The sequence below is a fragment of the Melospiza georgiana genome, chromosome 24 (assembly GCF_028018845.1).
Source record: "Melospiza georgiana isolate bMelGeo1 chromosome 24, bMelGeo1.pri, whole genome shotgun sequence".
NCBI classification, from domain to species: Eukaryota; Metazoa; Chordata; class Aves; order Passeriformes; family Passerellidae; genus Melospiza; species Melospiza georgiana.
This window is the reverse complement of record NC_080453.1, coordinates 5,074,675-5,093,280: the sequence shown is the minus strand read 5'-3', so window position 1 is coordinate 5,093,280 and position 18,606 is coordinate 5,074,675. Positions and strand designations below refer to the sequence as shown.

The 18,606-nt window shown below is 42.7% G+C and overlaps 1 protein-coding gene across 2 annotated transcripts in view; it reads left to right on the top strand.

Moving 5' to 3' along the window:
• Positions 1 to 18,606, top strand: part of EYA3 (EYA transcriptional coactivator and phosphatase 3) — a 41,867-nt gene that overhangs the window by 967 nt on the left and 22,294 nt on the right. For both annotated transcript variants that reach the window (XM_058040254.1, XM_058040253.1), the window contains exons 2-6: positions 9,636 to 9,733; positions 11,598 to 11,641; positions 13,637 to 13,716; positions 16,281 to 16,347; positions 17,109 to 17,251. In XM_058040254.1, coding sequence (XP_057896237.1) covers positions 9,701 to 9,733; positions 11,598 to 11,641; positions 13,637 to 13,716; positions 16,281 to 16,347; positions 17,109 to 17,251 — 367 coding nt within the window. In that variant the 5' untranslated portion in view covers positions 9,636 to 9,700. The remainder of the gene's footprint in view (positions 1 to 9,635; positions 9,734 to 11,597; positions 11,642 to 13,636; positions 13,717 to 16,280; positions 16,348 to 17,108; positions 17,252 to 18,606) is intronic.

Genomic DNA, 18,606 nt, shown 5'->3' with positions numbered 1-18,606 from the left:
TCTGGGAATGCTGTGCAGAGTTGTTGGAGCTTTATGTACAGCCAAGTCCAGCACAGAATGCCTTGTTAGATTGGTTGCTGTGCTGCCTGGTGTGGCTGAATTGATTCCAGACTAGAGCTAGTCCTTGATGGAACATCACTGTAGCCCTTCTGATGGAGCATCAAACAAAGAGTCGTGGTGGAGTTTGCTTTCAGAATGGAGCTGGCTCTGTTTCTGTGATGCACCTAATCTGTAGTGCAGTAACCTCCAACTGGTAATTAACAGGCAACATACTGATGAGGATAATGATAATCATAAAAATCTTATCTACCACTTGTTTGGTTTCCTTCAGTTTTGTCCGTTGTGCATTAGCTTAAACTCTGGAAGCTGATTAAGGTATGTTTGATTAAGAATCACAATTCATGTGCCTGAAGTCAGTGGTTTCATAATAAGTTACTTTTAAAAATACATGAACTTAGTGGTTTTCTCAGCCTGCAGACCTACAGGCTGGTTGGGCTGAACCTACTGTGTTTTGAGGGATTTTCCTTGCCACCTCGTGGTGCGATCCCTCTTACTCCAGGGTTCTCCATCCAGCTTTTGCCACACAGGCACTGATCTGCTGGTGCATTCTCCCTGCTCTCTTTGAAACATCCTGAGCTCGAGGTCCTGCAGTTTCCAAGCTGCAATTCCTGCAGTGTTTCCCTGCAGCTTTTGTCTCCCCCTCAGCAGCAGTTATGTTACCTGGGGAACTGTGTATTGTTGGGTTGTGCAGCACATCTGATTGAAAAATTGTTGCTTTTCATATAATTTGTTTGAGAAACACTCATGGATGTAGGCAATATCTGTAGGAATTCCCAAGTAATTGGTGACTTTGGAAGTATTTGCAACTTCTCAAAGGTTTGCCCTGGAAATCTCCAGATGTTGAATGAATTTTGAGTTGAATATGTCAGAGGACACTAGAAATGTCCTCTGACATTTTCCATGGGTTTCCATGTGCTGTATGAATGAGTTAGAGCCCTCTACAGTACATTAATGTACCATTTCCTAACTTCTTTGTACCAAAAGGTGGTTATAGATGGCTATAATAAATAGATAAAATATACTGAAATACTTTAATTGAAATTAGAGTCAGGTAAGTAGTGTGGGCCTGTGTGCAAGCCATGCTACACACAAGGTACTCAAGGCATAAAGCAGAGAATATTGGGATGTGAGTAGCTCCATGCCTGTACTCTCAGTGAGCAGAATTAGGGTTATTTTTTCCCCCCTCTTGACAAGTCTCTGCTCTTTTCCCCTGAAATCTTCTCTTAGAAAACAGATACTTGATAAAACTTTCACTGGGTCTGCAAAACTCTGTGGTTGGAGAAGGAGCTGCCAGGATGGACAGGTGTGGAAACTTTTGAGCCTGAAATGGAATTGTGTCAGGACTTAACAGCTGGTGTTTTATGTATGTTGTTGCACCAAGCAGTTTCTACAGACCTCCCATCTCCAGACAGCATCTTCTTACAGGAACTTGGGGGTGGTTTTTGCCCCTGTACCATGACCAGCATTATACATTGAGGAAGGTCTTTTTCATACCCTTAATTTACTTCCTTTATTTCATCCTAATTTGTCTAGATTTTTTTTTTCCTCTACTTGTTTAAAGGGCTGCATCTCTCCAGCAGCATTCTCTGGTGTCTGCTCTCTAGCAGTGGTTCTGGGATAGTTTGTGCAGATGCCATGACTGGAGGCACTCCAGTACCTGAGGGAGTAACTTCAAATCCTTTCTTTCTTCTTGCAGCTGCCTGCAGAGCCTCAGTGAAGGGGATGTTGCAAGGGCTGGGATCTGCTCCTGACACCCCACATGATGTTTAGGAGAGTGCTGTGACACAGCAGGGCACAGCAGCCTCTTCAGGGTATGGTGTCCCTGTGATTCACAGCAGTCACTGCCCTGTCTGTTCCAGGTGTCACCCATCAGGCCTTAACTGAACAAGCTAACCACAAAACAAGCCTTGTGTTTAGAAAAATAATACAGTATTGTCATGGGGACTCTTTCCATCTCTTAAATGGACTTTTATTTGGGGTTAAGGATATGTCTAGCCTAATTTCAGAGGTTCAGTTCTGCAGCAGATGAGTCTCTCATGAGTTAAGCCTTGACCAGAGCACTATTCTTGCATCCCAGGAGCTTCCTGCTGTGTCTTGAAATGTTTCTTGGTTGTGTTTGAATACTGACAGTGCTGTTTGCCTGAGAGTCACCAGCTGGAACTTCACATGAAGCAGGTGGCAGCTTTAAACCTTGGCTGATGGCTCCTATTTCTATACAGAATGCACTGTTATGTGTAATTCCATTTCTGGGATTTTACAAGTCAGTCTCATACTAGTTTGCTTGACCTCTCAGATTCTTTCTTTTTGAGCTTAGTCAGAATTTGTCTGTCCAGCCAAACTGTCCTTGCCCTGCATTGGCTCATTCTCTTGCCTCTTGGGCTGGACTGGGCTCTTGTGCTTGGGGAATCTGTCCTTGATGATCAAACATTGCCTCTTCAGGGTCCCCACAGCACTGCACAGATCAGATCAGCCTTCTGGACAAACTGTGAGCTGGCTGTTTATTTTGTTACTGGTCATCTTGACTTCTTCTGGGACCTCTGAGTACAGTTGAGTTCTGAAAATTTCCTCTAACCACAAGTATAGGTGCATTTTCCTGGTAGCCTCTGGTGCTAGCTGTGTGACTTTTTGAGATGTATGAGTCAAATCTTTTATTGAAAATGGAATTTGGAGCTGCATAATGTCAATAATTCCTTTTTGTGGTTAATGTGATGCAGATTTGCTGTCTGGCTGAGAGAAGTTTAAAAAGTTCAGTCTTTTGTTCAGGAAATGTCCTGATCTATTAGGATATGTCTGAAGTGGCTTTTAGGAATTAAGGGCAGTGTGTCCTGCTGCTGGGATGTTTGTTTTTAAAACCATGAAAGTCAAACAGCATTTTTTATTTTTTTTTACTGTCTAGGACTGCAGCTCTAGAAGTTTGTGACCTGTTTAATTATTTCCAGAAACACAAAAATGTATATGGGCTGTGAGATTTCACACTCTGTGTGGTCTTCAGGGGAAAATCTGTTTGGTCTCACTGCAGGTTGTATTCTGAGGAAGAGAGGAGGAAATCAATTGTTCTGTTTGGCTGATGTTTCTGTAAATCTCTGTGCTTTGGTTCTGTCACTGAAAGGTGGCAGCAGTTCTGTGTTCTCCTGCCCTGTGAGTGATGTGTGTTGGCTCTGTCCAGCAGGAGTTGCCACATGATTTCTGGACTCAGTGGGAGTTGTTTTCCTTGAGGATGAAGTTGTTCTTTCCAAATCTTCCTTTTGTGAAAACAGTTCTTTTCCCCATTAAAATTTTCCCTGCTGTGTTTCAAAATCGAATTGAAAAAGCATTGCATAAGAACTGGGATAACAAGCATGTGTCATGGGTCAGGCAGAGTGAGCTGCACTCTCAGAGCACTGATAACCCTTCAAGGATCTGAAAATCATGGGGAACCTTCTGTCAGTGAACAGGCATTGCTTAGGAGAAAACTAGATTTGTATTTCCATGTTTGATTTCAGTTATTTTCTCGTTGTGGTTTTTTTTTTTTTTTTTTCTATTTTAAGGTCATGAAATTTTAATCAAATAATGATTTTTTACTCCTACATTATGACAGCATTTGGAGGCTTGTCATGACCATCCATACCTTCAGAAATAGGGCATGCAAAATGCCTTCCTTTTTTTACAGTGTTTAATTCTGAAATTTCCTGGCTGATAAAGAAGGGAAGGAGCATGGAGAGAGAGCAGGGACTCACCCAGCAGCACTCATCACAAGGGTTTATTTGTCTGGTTGTCACAGTATTTTGCTGATACCTGTGTGTGTTGCACCCAGGGGCACGTGAGTGTGTGTGGAGGATGAGAAGAGCCAAGAGTGGAGTATCAGTGTTTGCTGTGAGCTCTGCTGCATTGTGGTAATGTCAATATGTGTCTGCTCTGCTTTTGTTTTTATTTGGGTATTCTAATTAAACCTAAAAAAAGAAAAGGGGGTAGATCTGCCATGCTGCTCTGTGCCAAGCTCTGCTCCTCTGTCAGGAGCTGTTGTGTGGTGAGTGGCACAGAGTGAAAAGAAAACATTGTGAGGAACAGCTCTGCTCCATTTGGGTGATGTTTTGGCTTGTTTTGGCTGCATGCTCTGGTTCTGTGTGTGTAATGCACATTGTCATGAGATACCCACCAGAAAATATGGCAACACTACAGTGTTCTGCTGCCTAATCCATGTATTTGTGTTGCTGTTCATTGAACAACTAAGGAGTGCAAATAACTGCAAAGGTCACTTGTACAGAAAACTTGCACAAAACATTACTGCCACTGCTGTAAAAAACAATAAAAATGTTTCTATAAATACAGACTACACCACTTAGACAAGTCTCTGGGGCCATGTAGGATCCAGTCAAGGGCACTGAAGGAGCTGGAAAATGCTCACTGAGCCACCTTTCACCATTTCCCAGCCTCCCTGGCTAACCAGGAAAATCCCACTTGACTGGATGCTTACAAGTGCAATGCCCATCTAGAAGGAGGGTCAGAAAATGGACTGCAGCCTCAGTGGAGAGGAAGACTGTGGAACAAACCATCTCCATGGCATTGTGTGGCACCTACAGGGCTCAGTCCCAGTGTTTAGAAGAGGCAGATCCTGCTTGACCAACCTGATCTCCTTCTACAAGGTGGATGTCTCTACCTGAACCTTAGTAAACCCTTTAACTCCATTTCTCCTGGAGAAAGTGGCTACTCAGGGCTTGGCCAGGTTGCGTTTAAACTCTTTGCTGGGTTTAAAACTTTGATATGGCTGGGCCCAGAGGGTGAAGGGGAATGGAGCTACATCCCTGTGGGGCTGGGCACTGGTGGAGTTCTCCAGGGTTCAGGATTGGGACCAGTCCTGCTTAATATCTTTCTGAATGTTCTGGGCAAGGGAATGGAGTGCATCCTAAGCACAACAATCCCATGGAACCCTCCAGGCTGGGAGGAAAGTGGTGGGAAGGGACCTGAGGGTGCTGGTTGGCAGCTGCTGAACATGAACCAGCAGGTGGGTAGGTGGCCAGAGATGCCAAGGGCATCCTGTGTGAAAAAAGGTGTGTCAAGGAATAGGGAAGTGATTTCCCTCTCTTTTGGGTTCAGTTTTGGGCCCCTCACTACAATACAGAAGTTGAAGGGCTGCAGCATGTTCAGAGGTGGGAGCAGAGCTGGGGAAGAGGCTGAAGCACAGATGTGATGAGGAGCAGCTGGTGTGGCTCAGCCTGGAGAAGAGGAGGCTTGGGAGGATCTTCTTGCTCCCCACAACTCCCTGACCAAGGATGGAGCCAGGTGGGGTCAGGCTCTGCCCCCAGGGGCCAAGGGACAGGACAAGAGAAAATGGCCTCAAGCTGTGCCAGGGAAGGTTTACATTGGATATTTGGGAAACTTTCTTCCCTGAAAGGAATATCCAGCCCTGTCACAGCTGCCCAGGGCAGAGCTGGAGTCACCATCCCTTGAGGGGTTTAAAGACAAGGCACTTGGGGACATGGGTTAGTGGTGGCCTTGGCAGTGCTGGGCATTGGTTGGACCTAATGATCTTGGAGGTCTTTTCCAAAATAAATGATCCTATGATTTTATTCCAGCACTGTTTAAAAGATGTAATTTCATTACTCCAATCAAAACTTTGTTCCTAGGGAAATAGTGACTGGTTTTATATTACTTTAAAACATAGTTATTAGCTTTTTTTCTAATCAGTATAATTACTGCATGTTGGTTTTATCACAGCATCCTGACTTTAATTATTTGCAGCTTGGGAGAACTGTTGCCTGCATGAAACTTTATATTCAAAGCCAAGGCAGATGGGCTTGAAAATCACAAGCTGAAAGTTTTTGGCATGAAGATGTGCAGAGCAGAGAAGGATTCTGCAGCCCATACCTCTGCTCTGAGGCCTTCTGGTTTGAAGTTTGGATAATGTGGCTCCTTAAATTGAGCAAACAAAATAAAATGACACACAAACCCAATTCTTATTATTTTGCATTGTTGGTATTCCATGCAAGTTGGCATTAAACAGGGTGGTTATTCCAAGCAAGTCTAGATCAAATAAAACCTGGTGTTTAATTCACATATTACAGAATAGTTTTCATCAGGTAATTAACAAAAATCATCCCATAAAGCAAAAAAAGTGTGGTACTTTGCTGGTTTCCAGAAGCAGAACAAAGGACTCATTTTTCTGAATGTTTCTTTCATTGCAGCAGCTCTTAATGGCTTCTTGCACACTTGCTTCCATTTTGTGCTGTTTTTCTCATTCACAAACCCAGTGGCTCACAGAAGTATTCTCACCTCCTGAACCTTTGATACCTCTGCTGTTGTGTTCACTTAGGGTTTAAAAATGTTCTGTAGTAATGTGTAAAAAAAGAATAAAGCTTACCTGAAGTGCAGTTAGCTTGAGTTTTATATGAGTTAAAAATCTAATTTTGAGATTTGATTTGCAAAAGAAGCCAAAACAGCCAAGAACATCCCCCAAAAAACCCCAGCAAAAATCAGCCTTGTGTGTTTTCAGCTTTGAAAAATCATCTTTGTTGCTGGTGAGCTGCTGGCTCAGTGTGCTCCTCTGAGGCAGCTCAGGCTGAGCAGGTTCAAGGTGCTGGGTTTGATTTTTGGGAAATCCAAGCTCTGGGTGGTTCAGAGCTCTCACACTGGCTGAGGAGGTGTCCAAGAGCACCTGGAGGGGTTTGGGGCCCTGGGCCATGTACCCACCAAGGGCTGGGGGGCAGCTGGGGATGAGCTGTGCTGGAGAGGGCTCTTAGGGACATGAATGGGGCAGGAGCAGGATCCTGCTGGTGCTTTCAGCCTTGGAGCTGCCAGCAGCTTCACTCAGCCTCAGTGCAGGAGGAGGGAGGCAGGGAGAGGTTCCTGCCATGCCATGCCCCAAGGATTTTGTGTGCCCAGCCACAGGGAGATGTGTGCCTGCTCTGTGTGAGACCCTGGTGACTGGGTGGGTGCTACAGGTGAAAAGGCTGTTGGATATTTATCACTGCATGTCTCTGCTTCATCAAAGTAGATGCTAAAATCACGGTTTCATTTGCTGTGGCTGAAAAGGGACATCCTGTGCTGTGTTTGTGTGTTTTTCCTGACCCTCACCCTGCTGGCTCCCCTGGATCAGGGCTGGGCAGGGCCAGAGCTGATCTTTCTGTCATCAGCTCAGCAGAAAGACTCTGCTTGGGTCTCTCTGGTTGGGTCTCTCTGGTTTTTCTTTTCTTTCTTCTCCCTTGGCAGATCCTACATCCAGACTGCTGTCCAACCTCACCAGCCTGTGGAGGCCAGGAAGGAGGGAGTGGGAGGCAGGCAGGAGTGGGGTGCAGGAGGCTGGGAGAGGCACAAGGTCAGGTGAAGCAGGAGCTCTCCCTTTTTGTCCTCCCTGTTGTTTAGCACTGTTGGGGTGTGGGAAAGCTGCTGCAGTGGCCCTGGCAGGGGGAGGATGCCCTCACCCCTTGCTCTCAGCTCAGCTGGGGAGCTCAGTGCCTCCATTTCCCCCTGCTTGCTCCGTGCAACCCCAGCACACCTGGAGTGTGAGGTGTCACCCTCTGCCCCTGCTGCTGTTTCTGCAGGTACAGGGAAGGCACAAAGACACCCTAGGCCAAGTTTCACTTGGAATTCTCACTTCTGTTCTCACTTCTCACTTCAAGTTCTGCCTTCTGAACACTTGCTTTGGTTCAGTCATCTGCTTCCAGGTGCCACAAGATGCCCAGCTTATTTGGAAAGAGTGCTTTCCTCACACATGTAAGATATTCCAGTGGGACTCTGAGAATCTTTTTGTCTCTGTAATTATTTAAATCCTTCTGAAAACCAAAATTACAGAACTGCTCACAGCTTTTAAGCAAAGCATGGCATGGGAAGTTACTGCTGTATGGATCAGTGGAATGCAAAATGTTTTTGCATACTGAAGAGTTTAGTTTGGGATTCTTCTATGAAATTACACAGCAAAACAGTGTTAAATAACAGAAGTCAAGGATGAAAGACAGGAATAAATTTCAAATCTTCTTGCTCTTGGCAATTGTATTTTGTACTCCTTTGTATAATCTCTGAGAACCAGAGTTTCTCTTTAGTCCTAATTTTTCTGTTATTTCTACAAAAAATAAATAAGATTTATATTTAAAATAAAACAGATTGAAACTAGTGGAGGAAAAACTGGAAGTGTGACAGTAGTGCTTTGTGTTGTGAATAGGGTCATTTCCAAAGAACCTGAATTATGGAAAAGACTAATTGAATTCGAGTCCAGGCAATAAGGGTAAGTAGCTTTGATTAGGGGTGGCAGCCTTGCAAAATCCTCAAACCCTCAATGAAATGTAATCCTGCCACATAAAACACACCGTGGCACATAAGACCTGCCCTGAAATGAGGGAGAAACCTTTTGAGTTTTCGTGGTTAATGAATTACTGCAGGCTGCACACATCCCCGGGGCTGGCACGTGGGGCCGCGCTGTGAGCAGGCTGCACGTGCTGCCAGGTCAGTAGGTCTGGCAGGAACCAGGGAGGGGACACAGCCCTGGTTTTCAGGGCACCACAGAGTTGTTTTTGTAAACCAGTTCAGTCACTCTGTGTGGGGGTAATCCCCTGGTTCGGAGGTGCCTGAATACTCTGGGCAGGAGGTGCCCGAATACTCCGGGCACGGTGGGTGAATAGCAGGTCCTGGAGGAAGGAGTGCTGTGTAAAAAAGCACTTTCACATTTCTGCAGAGGCAGGAATAGGTTGTACCTCAGCACAGCAAGTCTCTGGATTTAACTCCTCCAACCCACTAAGAGTTTTTCAGCGTTTTGTCTAATTTCTGCAGTCCCCTGCAGTTGTGCTGTGTGAGTGTGTGGCAGAGGAGGCAGCTCAGGGAAAGCTGCTCTGAAGAGGTTGGGGTTGGTTTAATAAAGAGGCTCCAAAATGAGCTGCAGAAAGAGCAAAAACACAGCTCATACTGCTTGTACACATCAGGTGAAGCCAGGAGGACACAGGCCTTTCTCTTTTGCCCAGCAAATTGCAAAAATTTATCAGGTTGTGAGAATATTATGCAAAATGTCTTTTTCATGATTTTAAGCCCCTGGAAAGCAGCAGCTTTTTGATGTATATAGCATCTCTCTGCTAAGTGCTTCCAAAATAAAAATTATTTTCTAAAATTTCATCAAACTTCTCTTTTTGAAAGGTGCAGCTGAAATAATGAACTTGCTTTGTGAATGTGGTGGGGAACAGCACTGTGTGTAAATGCATTTAGGTGTACAGTCTTGTCCTGATTTTTTTTTTTTTGATTGTTATATAAATGTTCTAAATAAAAACAGGTTAGATTGAATCGTGCTGTTTACTGACCTAGTAGACCAGACTTGATCATTTAAACTGTCTTTAAAATCATGGTGCACGTGTCTGATTAGTGTGTGAGCTTCTGCAGTCAACGTGGTCCGAGCAAATGGTGTAGAAATGTACCATGTGCATGAAAAATCTCTATCTAAAAAGCTTAAAGCTAAATCCCTTGTTTATGAAATCTTTCCATATATGAATTTTGTATTTTATTTGGGAGATGGCCCCACGAGTTTTAGGGGAGGAGTACATAACAATTAATATTCTCTGATAGCCTACATGATAAGCCCCCAAAAAGTACATAAAGCCATGAACACCTTTTCTCAACAGGGCTTGAAGACTGCTGAGGAACAAACCATTTGAATCATTTGAGCATTAAAATAATAGTAATACCCATGGAAGAGCCACAAGACTTACCCGAGCAACCAGTAAGTATATTTTACAAAGGCTGAAAATTAAAATCTAAAACAAATTACCGATCTCACAATTTTGGTATACAGTTATTTTAACTAATATTGGAAAAGAAGGCTTAGACTTAGTGTATTTATCCAGAGGACAAAAAGCATTTTGTCATTCGTAAAATATGCTGTACATTTAATTTACTATAATTGTACAGGCAGTAGTAAGAAAGGAGTAGTTATAACTTCTTGAACTTTATGATGTTTCTATGCAAAAAGATTACTCAGAAAACCAGACTTACCTCAAGCCTGTTGTAGAGAAAATAAAATTCACCATTTTAGGGACAAATTCAGCATGCTGGGTATTAGAGTGTATAGTGTTTAATTCTTTTTATGCTTGAGATCTTGAAAAGATCCTGTGATTCATTGTTTCCACAAGTGGAAGGCATTTTTAAATGACTGATGTAGCAGTAGGTTGGAGAGCATGTCTGAAGGTTAAAGTTGCTGCATGTATGTGAAATATTTCCAACAGTCTTTGCATTATCAATAACTGATATTAACACAGCATGGAAGTGTTGGGAGAGAATTTTCAATACAGTATGAGATGAATTAAATTGTGTATCTAAAACATAATAGCATAGGAATTAAGCAGAAATGTTTGTATTAACGTTCTGTTCCCAAAATAAACCTGGCACAAACTCAACAAGAAATTGCCAAGTTGTAATGGGAGTGATGCTTGTAATCTTGGATACCTTGTCAAATGCACACAGGAACAGAATAATGTGCTTGAGGGCACTTGGGTGTGTTTTAATTGAAAAGATTTTGATGCCTTTTTAATGTGAGAGTTTAATATTCTTCAGTTAAACTAGTTAGAAAAATACATTGTAATGTAATTTATGCAATTTTATGACATAGGAACAATATCAAATGAATTGGAAATGTAAAATTATTCAGAACCTGGCTTGCCACAAGCTGCAGATGATGGGCTTCAGTAATATCCACAAAATGTGAAACTAAGCAGCAAAACCATATAGTTTATACTCCAGCTATTTAAAGATGAATTGCCTGTATTATAAAAGGAAATCTCTCTAAATACATCCTAATATAATGAAAACTGTCTTTATCCTTTAGGGCATGAGAGAGAGGGTGCAGCTAATTTTCAGTGGTGTGTCCTTTAAACAGATTCTGCTGTAATATTCAGCTAAAGATTTTCTTGGTAATTTCTTTTAAGAATACCAGTGATACCAGTCAGTCATTCTGTGACAGATTATGAGACTAAATGGATCCTAATGAATGAGTGAGGCAGTCATGGCATGTTCTTGCAGGAGAAACTCACCCTGGCATCCTTCTGAGAGCTTCACAGTAATGCTTGTAGCCTGCAGAAACCAAATTTGTGTTCAGGCCAGTGCTGTCAGTGGTGTAATACCCTGTACAGGAACAGGATCCAGCTGGCACCTCCAAAATGAGAAAAAGTGCTGTATTGCTTTTAGTCAGGAGTCAAAACTCCTAATTTGTTACAGAAAAAGAATTCATGTTCCTATCTCTATGCAATATTAAAATATAGGGGGGAAAAGAGCAAAGTTTGTGCTGAACCTGTGCAGAATAAGATTTTCTTAAAATGTATGACTTGTTTTATTCTATTTCCTCAAAATTGCCCTTACCAGCCATTTTTGTGGCTTTATATCTCAGCACCTGTAGCTAACATGAGTAGTTATTCAGTAACTCTGCTATACAAATCCAGTGTTAGCCCTTGTTTTCTAATTAGGAAAAAGCTTGTTTTGGGATGAAGAGCCCATGGTGACACTGGTAAGTTCTGGGGTGCAGGACATTTAACCACCACTGTGAACCCTCCAGCCTGTGTTAGTTGTAGCTCTGAACATTTTTGTCTTTGCAGGTGAAAAAAGCCAAGATGCAGGAATCCAGAGACCAGAGCCTGAGGTATGGGGTTTTAAATTTGATTTTAGTGTGGAACAGTTCTTTATGGTCTTTTACAATTATAAAGCTTTCATTTTAGAAATTTGCCTCTTGATTTATTTTTTTACAGAGCTATGGAAAATAAAGTTGTATTTGGATTTGGTATAATTTTGATTAAGTTCCCAATAAAAAATAATTAACTAGCCTTGTGGTATGAAGGTTTTATAAATGTGGTCACAAAAAGAATGGCATCATCATATCTGTCTTTCACAGAATGAGACTGAAATAACATGTATTTAATTTGGTGAGACTCAGGATATTTTAGTAATATCTGTACTACTATTCTTGGTGAAACTCTGTGGATAACTGCTTTGAGAAATGAAACTCTTGAACTGTAACCTCTCCTATTTAAAGCTCTTGTGTGATAGTACTTTTAGCCTCAGTAGATGCTTTTTGATGGGTATTGTATTTAGGAATTAACTATTATTATTATTACTACTTAGACTAGTTATATTAGGATTGATTCTGCTTCTCTGAGTAGCAGCAAATTCAGTGAGCAAAGATTTCATTTTGGAGTCTCTGCCATTCCAGTAAGAGCAAGGAGGAAACATCATTTCTGCAGGAGTGGTCATGTTCTGTATTCTCAAAATCAGAATTTTGATCTAATCACACCAGCTCCCTTTCTGGCCCATCTGAGCCAGAGAAATCAGATCCTAGGGAGGGTTTTCCCCTCTCTTGGGTAGAGAGGTCTGAGCATGTTGGGGGGATCTCCCTTCTCCCTCTGTGTCACCCTGCTTCAGCACACCCACACCTTCCCTATGGGCACAGGGAGCTCAAGGTTTGAATGTAAACATCCTTGGATTTTAAAATTGTGGACATCCAGTAATTAAAAACAGAAGAGGGGGCTGGGATAAAGTTGCATTGCTAACTTGATTAAATATTCTGTTTAAATAATCTGTCCGTATTTTTATAAAGCTATACATGATTTTAAGTTTGACCAATGGATTAGTTTAAAAGAACTTATTGAACCTGTTTCTCCCTTTTCTCTGCACTGCAGGAGGGGAAGGAGGGAGAAAAAATCAGTTTAGTTGAGCCCAGAAAGCAGGGATGGGTGGAGAAAGGTGTTGCAAGATTTGGGTTTATTTCTCATACAGCCTCCTGATCCCTGTGTAGCCCAGCTCAGGCACTTTAGGCTCTTCCTGAGAATTTAATTTGCTCATCCAACACAAAATTGTGCAGTTGTTTTTTTGTTGGGATGCTGAATGGAGTCAGGTGATGGAGTGAGGCAGAGAGCACCTTGCTTGGTGCACACCTGAGCTACAAGGTGCAGTTCCTTTGGCTCCTTCACCTTGAGAAACTGCAATTTCAAAATATCACAACAGCACACAGATGGCTCAAAACCTCATGAAAATCTGTGTTGCAGTGCTAGCAATAATAAAATTAAAGCGTGGAAGGCAATAATCAAGGAAGAAACAGTTTCATTCAGAAATTATCTGTACTTCCTACTCTGTACATGAACAAAGCAACATCAACATGGAACTGAAACAATGTGGGACAAATCCAGAATAATCCAGCAACCTGCAAATATTTAAGTGCAGAAGTGACCCCCGGTTGAAGGATGTTTCAGCACTGCTCCTCAGGGACAAATGCAGCAGTGAGGCAATGGCCATGGCAGGGAGCTGTGACAGCAGGGTCACACAGCACTGCTGGCAGCTCCTCCTTGGCTGCTGCAGCCTGGGGACATGGAATGGAGATGCCAAGAGGTGTTTCTCACAGAAACCACCCTGCAGTCCCCCCTCTAACAAACCCCTCCACTCAAACCCCATAGTTTGATGTCTAATTCCAGTTGCAGATCTCTCTCTCTCAGAATCTCTGCCTGAAGTAGCAAAGAGCACAGGGCTGGGTTTTGTGAAGAGTTAGTTTGCCTTGGTCAGAAGGGTTGAACCCAGGGGTTATGATGGCCAAGGATGTTAATTTTAGATTCATAATGCTAACACTGAACCTTTGTTGTCCTGGCAGTCATGTGAGCAGCACAGAAGTCAGTGAGCAGAAAACTGAATCTTCAAACCTTGGTTCAAACCTTCCCATGTCTAGTGAGAGTGAGTATCTGGAGTTCTCCCATTGTCTTTTCTCATGTCTTTCCCTGGTACCATGCTCCATCCACCACAAGCTTTGTCTCCTCCTTGCAATCCTTAGCCTGCTCTCACTATCAGTTGTAAAGTGAACATTTGCTGTGGTGTTTACAAAGTGTTAATGCCTGATGGTAAGGAAATATCTGTTTCTAACAAATATTTTTCTGTCACTGCCCCTCAGCTGGCTGTTGGGTGCTTTTGAGCACTGCTGTGTCTTATCTGCCTTAGACATGATTCTTCTTGAGGGTTGAGTCCATATCAGTTGTAATGCCTGTTGTAAACATGTTTTATAAATCATTATCTCTACACAGCTGGTTGGGCCCTTTGTAGCAATATGCCATACACTTCATCTTAGACTCTGAATTGTATTGAATGTCTGCAGAAAGCTCTTAGGAGATAAACAGAGAGGAAACAGGCAGGGAATACAAAGGTTGCATACTAAGTGAAAAGTGGAGTCTTGGAAAAAGAGGGTTGGAAGTTATTAGGAAAGTCAGATTCCTCTGTGGAATACCTTTGACTGCCAATACATATTTTGAAGCCTAAGCCAGCTCATCATAGCTGAAAGTGTGTAAGGTGTAACTTCCCACTGTAATTGATTTAATCATTGCTATTTTAATCCATCCTGTGGTGTTGCAGGAGTTACGAGAAATTTCATCCTGCAAAACCTGCTGCTTAACTGGATAAGCCATTTACAAATCCTAGAAATTGCATGCAATTTATAGTGGGATTTTTTGTTTTTTTACACCATTGCCTAATTCTTTGTATGCAGTTTAATAAATAAAAATTCTAGAAATATCATTACTACATAACTATTCAGGTGAATATTGACTTTCTTAAAAAAACCCTACAAATCCTCAACATGTGGGAACTGACAAGTGTTAGAGGAAAGCCTTGAGGTCCAAAAGTTCCCAGTTTGTTTCCTGTTGTATCCTTGAGCTACATGGGCTCACACTGTGAGCAAAGGCAAACACTGAGGAGCAGAGGAAGGTGATTCATGGATCATTTGGGAGCTTCAGCACATGTGGTTGATGGTTTGTACTTCTCAGCTGCTTGTGTTCAGATCACACAAAGAGAAGGTTTCTGAGGTGGCAGAATGCACATTGGGGTTAGAGCTGCTTGTGGCAGTGTCTTGCTTTCCTCAGTGTAACTCAGGAGAGTTTACTAGGTGGTCATACAAGAGCAATAATGCAGGCCCAATATGGAAATCCCAACTTTTTTGAGCACATTATTGGGGCAGAGGATGCTGTTGTCTATGACCCTGTTTTGGAGGCTGTTATTGAGTCACTCCAGAGGGAAAATGTGCTCTCTTGTGGTAGGTATGGAGGAGCAGGGCACCTGGAGTTACACAGTTAGCCTGGATTAGCTCCTGGGCAAGCCTGGGTGCTTTGCTTTCAGAGGGGAATCAGCTGGATCCACAGCAGTGCAGCTGTGTTTGCTGAGGGTTTGGGTAGGGTGCTTGTAGATCTGAGCTGATAAACCCATGTGCTTGCAGATGCAGCCACAGCACTTGCTGCACTGGGATGGTGCCATGTGCCAGAGAGGCTACAGGGGCCAAATTCTGTGCTGGGCTCCTGCCAGAGAGGCTACAGGGGCCAAATTCTGTGCTGGGCTCCTGCCACAGAGGCTGCAGGGACAAATTCTGTGCTGGGCTCCTGCCAGAGATGCTGCACAGGGACAAATTCTGTGCTGGGCTCCTGCCCATCATTGCTTTCTGCTGGACAGCTGAGTATTTAATCAGCTGATGTGATCCAAGGGTGTTTACTGGCTCTTGGATGAAGCCATAGGAGCCCAAGCCCCCCTCTCCAGCCCAGCCTGGAGTGCTGTAACAGAGCAATCACACAAGGTGAACCAGAGCTGTGCTGACTGAGAACATCTGAAACATTTCCTCTCTGGGTTGCCAGCTGAGCCACTGTCTTACCAGCTTCAGAGTGCAATTGCTATGGATTTATTGAAGCAGAAAAATCTGGTTAAATGTAAGTGCCAGCTTATTTTAGAGGCATCTCTGAGCCTTGTGCACTGCAGCTGTGCTTCCCTGGATATTTGTGATTAAGTTCATTGAGCTGGAGCTGTTCCTTTTTGCAGGAAAGATTCTTCTCTGTCAATGCATGGCTCCAGCATACCTAGGGGAAGAGGAAAGCTGGACAAAACAGATGTTTGGTCTCTGCTCCAGGACACAGAAATGTTACACTTGGTGCAGATGAAGCCCCTTTGACAAATATGCAGGGTTTTGGGGAGGACTGAAATCAAAGGGTTTTTTATGACAGTTGCAAAAAATGATGGTATGAGCTGATAAAGAGAAAGAGGGAGGAATAGTGTGACTGACTGATCTACCTGCTGTGAGCTGGCAAAACATTTTTGTGCCAGCTTAACAGTGTTTTTTTGAGAATTTGCTTTGAAACAGATATTCAGGGCACTAAAACTCTTTGTAAATACAGTGTGTTGACTAAAATGTTCCATGAGTATTGATATTTGTCTTTATTTGTTGGGTTTTGAAAGCACCTCTGTAATTACACAAACTATTTGTTTTTCAGTTATGACATGCACTGATTATATCCCAAGGTCATCAAGTGATTATACCTCACAAATGTATTCTGCAAAGTAAGTCAAGAAATTGTTACTGAGTTCTGTAATTCTTCTCTCTGAAGTATTTTTTTGTATCTTTATGCATTTCTCTAGTGCAGTAAATCCCACAACTGGCAGCAGATACTCATTGCTGAAGACACTGAATTTACAGAATTCACCCTTTAGCTTTAGTGACCTGTTTTAAAAACGATAAATGAAAGCCCCACAAAGATAAATTAAGCCCTTCAAGTAATCAACATGATAATCTTGGTGAATAATGCACATGATATTTATCAAATAAACAAATTGAAAATAAATAAATATAAGGGGAATATGAAATTTTCTTATCATTCACTGTGTTTAGGGATCTTTGTAGTTCTTCCTGTTGGAGCAGGATGGGCTTTAACCCCTGCTGCTTGTTTTTGTGTAGTTTCTGTGTGTGTCCCCCTGGTTCTTGCAGGTGCTGCTGGATTACAGCAGCTTCAGGGTGGCATGATGAGTGGGACTGACCACTCATGTCTGTTGGAATGGGGATGTGTCCCTCCCAGCCCACCCTGCCCTCCCAGTCCTGGATCCCTGGCACTGTGGAGGAGGGATTTTCCCTGCTGTCACTGCAGGCAGCATCTGTAAACTCGGGAGCCTGCCTTGGGAAGCACAAGGAGCTTGTTGAACTGACATGTCAGTCTGAGTGATTTCTCCTTTCTGGAGCAATTATTGAATGTGTCTTCTGGTTTGAAGGCTGAAAGCTACATAATGTAACCAGTTCTTTCTGACTTTTGTTCTCTCTTTTCCCCAAGGCCATATGCACATATCCTCTCTGTACCAGTGTCAGAAACAATGAGCCCTTACCCTGCTCAGCCTCAGTACCAAGCACTACAGCAGTCCCAGCCCTACACCATCTACCCCCAGACCACCCAGACCTATGGACTACCTCCTTTCGGTAAAAAGTCACTTCTCAAAGATTTCTCTGTGCCTGCAATTGCTGTTTTATGTCTCAGTAAAAAGCCAATGTTAAGCTTAACCAGGTGTGTTGGAGAGAAGAGTTTGTAGGAGAGCACATAGCTTAAATTGTAGGTGGGCACTGATCTCTTGATGGGGCTTCAACTTCAAAAATAAGATTTTTTACAAAGCTGTTACTTTGGATCTCCCCCTGAAGTTTGCCATATGATTCTTGGTTTGGGATAATAATTGCCTCTAGTTGTGGTATAGCTGTGTTTGTGCAGTTTCCTTCTTAGTGAAATGACACAACACCCCATACTACAACTCCTTTTTCTTCTCCTTCCTTCTCCTTCCTTCTCCTTTCTTCTCCTTTCTTCTCCTTCCTTCTCCTTTCTTCTCCTTTCTTCTCCTTTCTTCTCCTTTCTTCTCCTTCCTTCTCCATCCTTCTCCTTCCTTCTCCTTCCTTCTCCTTCCTTCTCCTTCCTTCTCCTTCCTTCTCCTTTCTTTCCTTCTCCTTTCTCCTTCCTTTGTTGTTATCCACAATTAAGACATTTTAATTTCATCTTTCACCAAATGAGAGCTCATGCTAAAATGTCTCCAAGTTTACTAGGCAAATAATTTCCTTAATTTGCTCTAATAACTGAGCCCTTTTAGTAACTATTCCAGTCTCTGCAAAGGCAGCTCCCAAAAAAATGGAAGGGAGCAGAGGCTGTTTTATCCCTTAGCAGGGACCACTGGTGAGATGGGGGAGCATCACAGCACCATGCAGGGAACTGGGGGAGCCCCCTGTGGCAGTGCTGGGGTCACCACCCCTTGCAGAGGACATGGTGGTGTTGGATTTATGGTTGGACTTGATGATCCTAAAGGTCTTTTCCAATTTTTACCAGTCTGTGATTCTAAATATGTCTCAGGGGCTTGTGGTTGTACTGCACAATATGCACTGAGCCTCTTGCAGATTTATCTGTAATGCTAAAATCTTGGTACCTTGATGTGTGTAAACATGAATTTTTCTTTAGTTAAAGAATTAGATGTCTTTGAATAAAAACAGCATTTCTGGCTTTTGTTAGCTGCTGACAAAACATGGGCTTTTGTAAAGGTTACAAAACAATTGATTTGTCATTATAGATTTGAAAGATGGTGCAGGAAAGATAATAAATCCAGACTTGGCTTTGTTAAACACAAGTTAAATTGCTAATACTGTAATTACTGATGGTTGCTGGAACATACTCCTCCTCACTGGGTGCCTGCACTTTGGTTTCAGTGCCTTGTTGCACTGGTTTTTGCTGTTTTTTGAGTGCCTGATGGTTTCCTTGGCTTCATTTATTTGGTGTTTTTTGATTGTGTGTTGTGCATGGT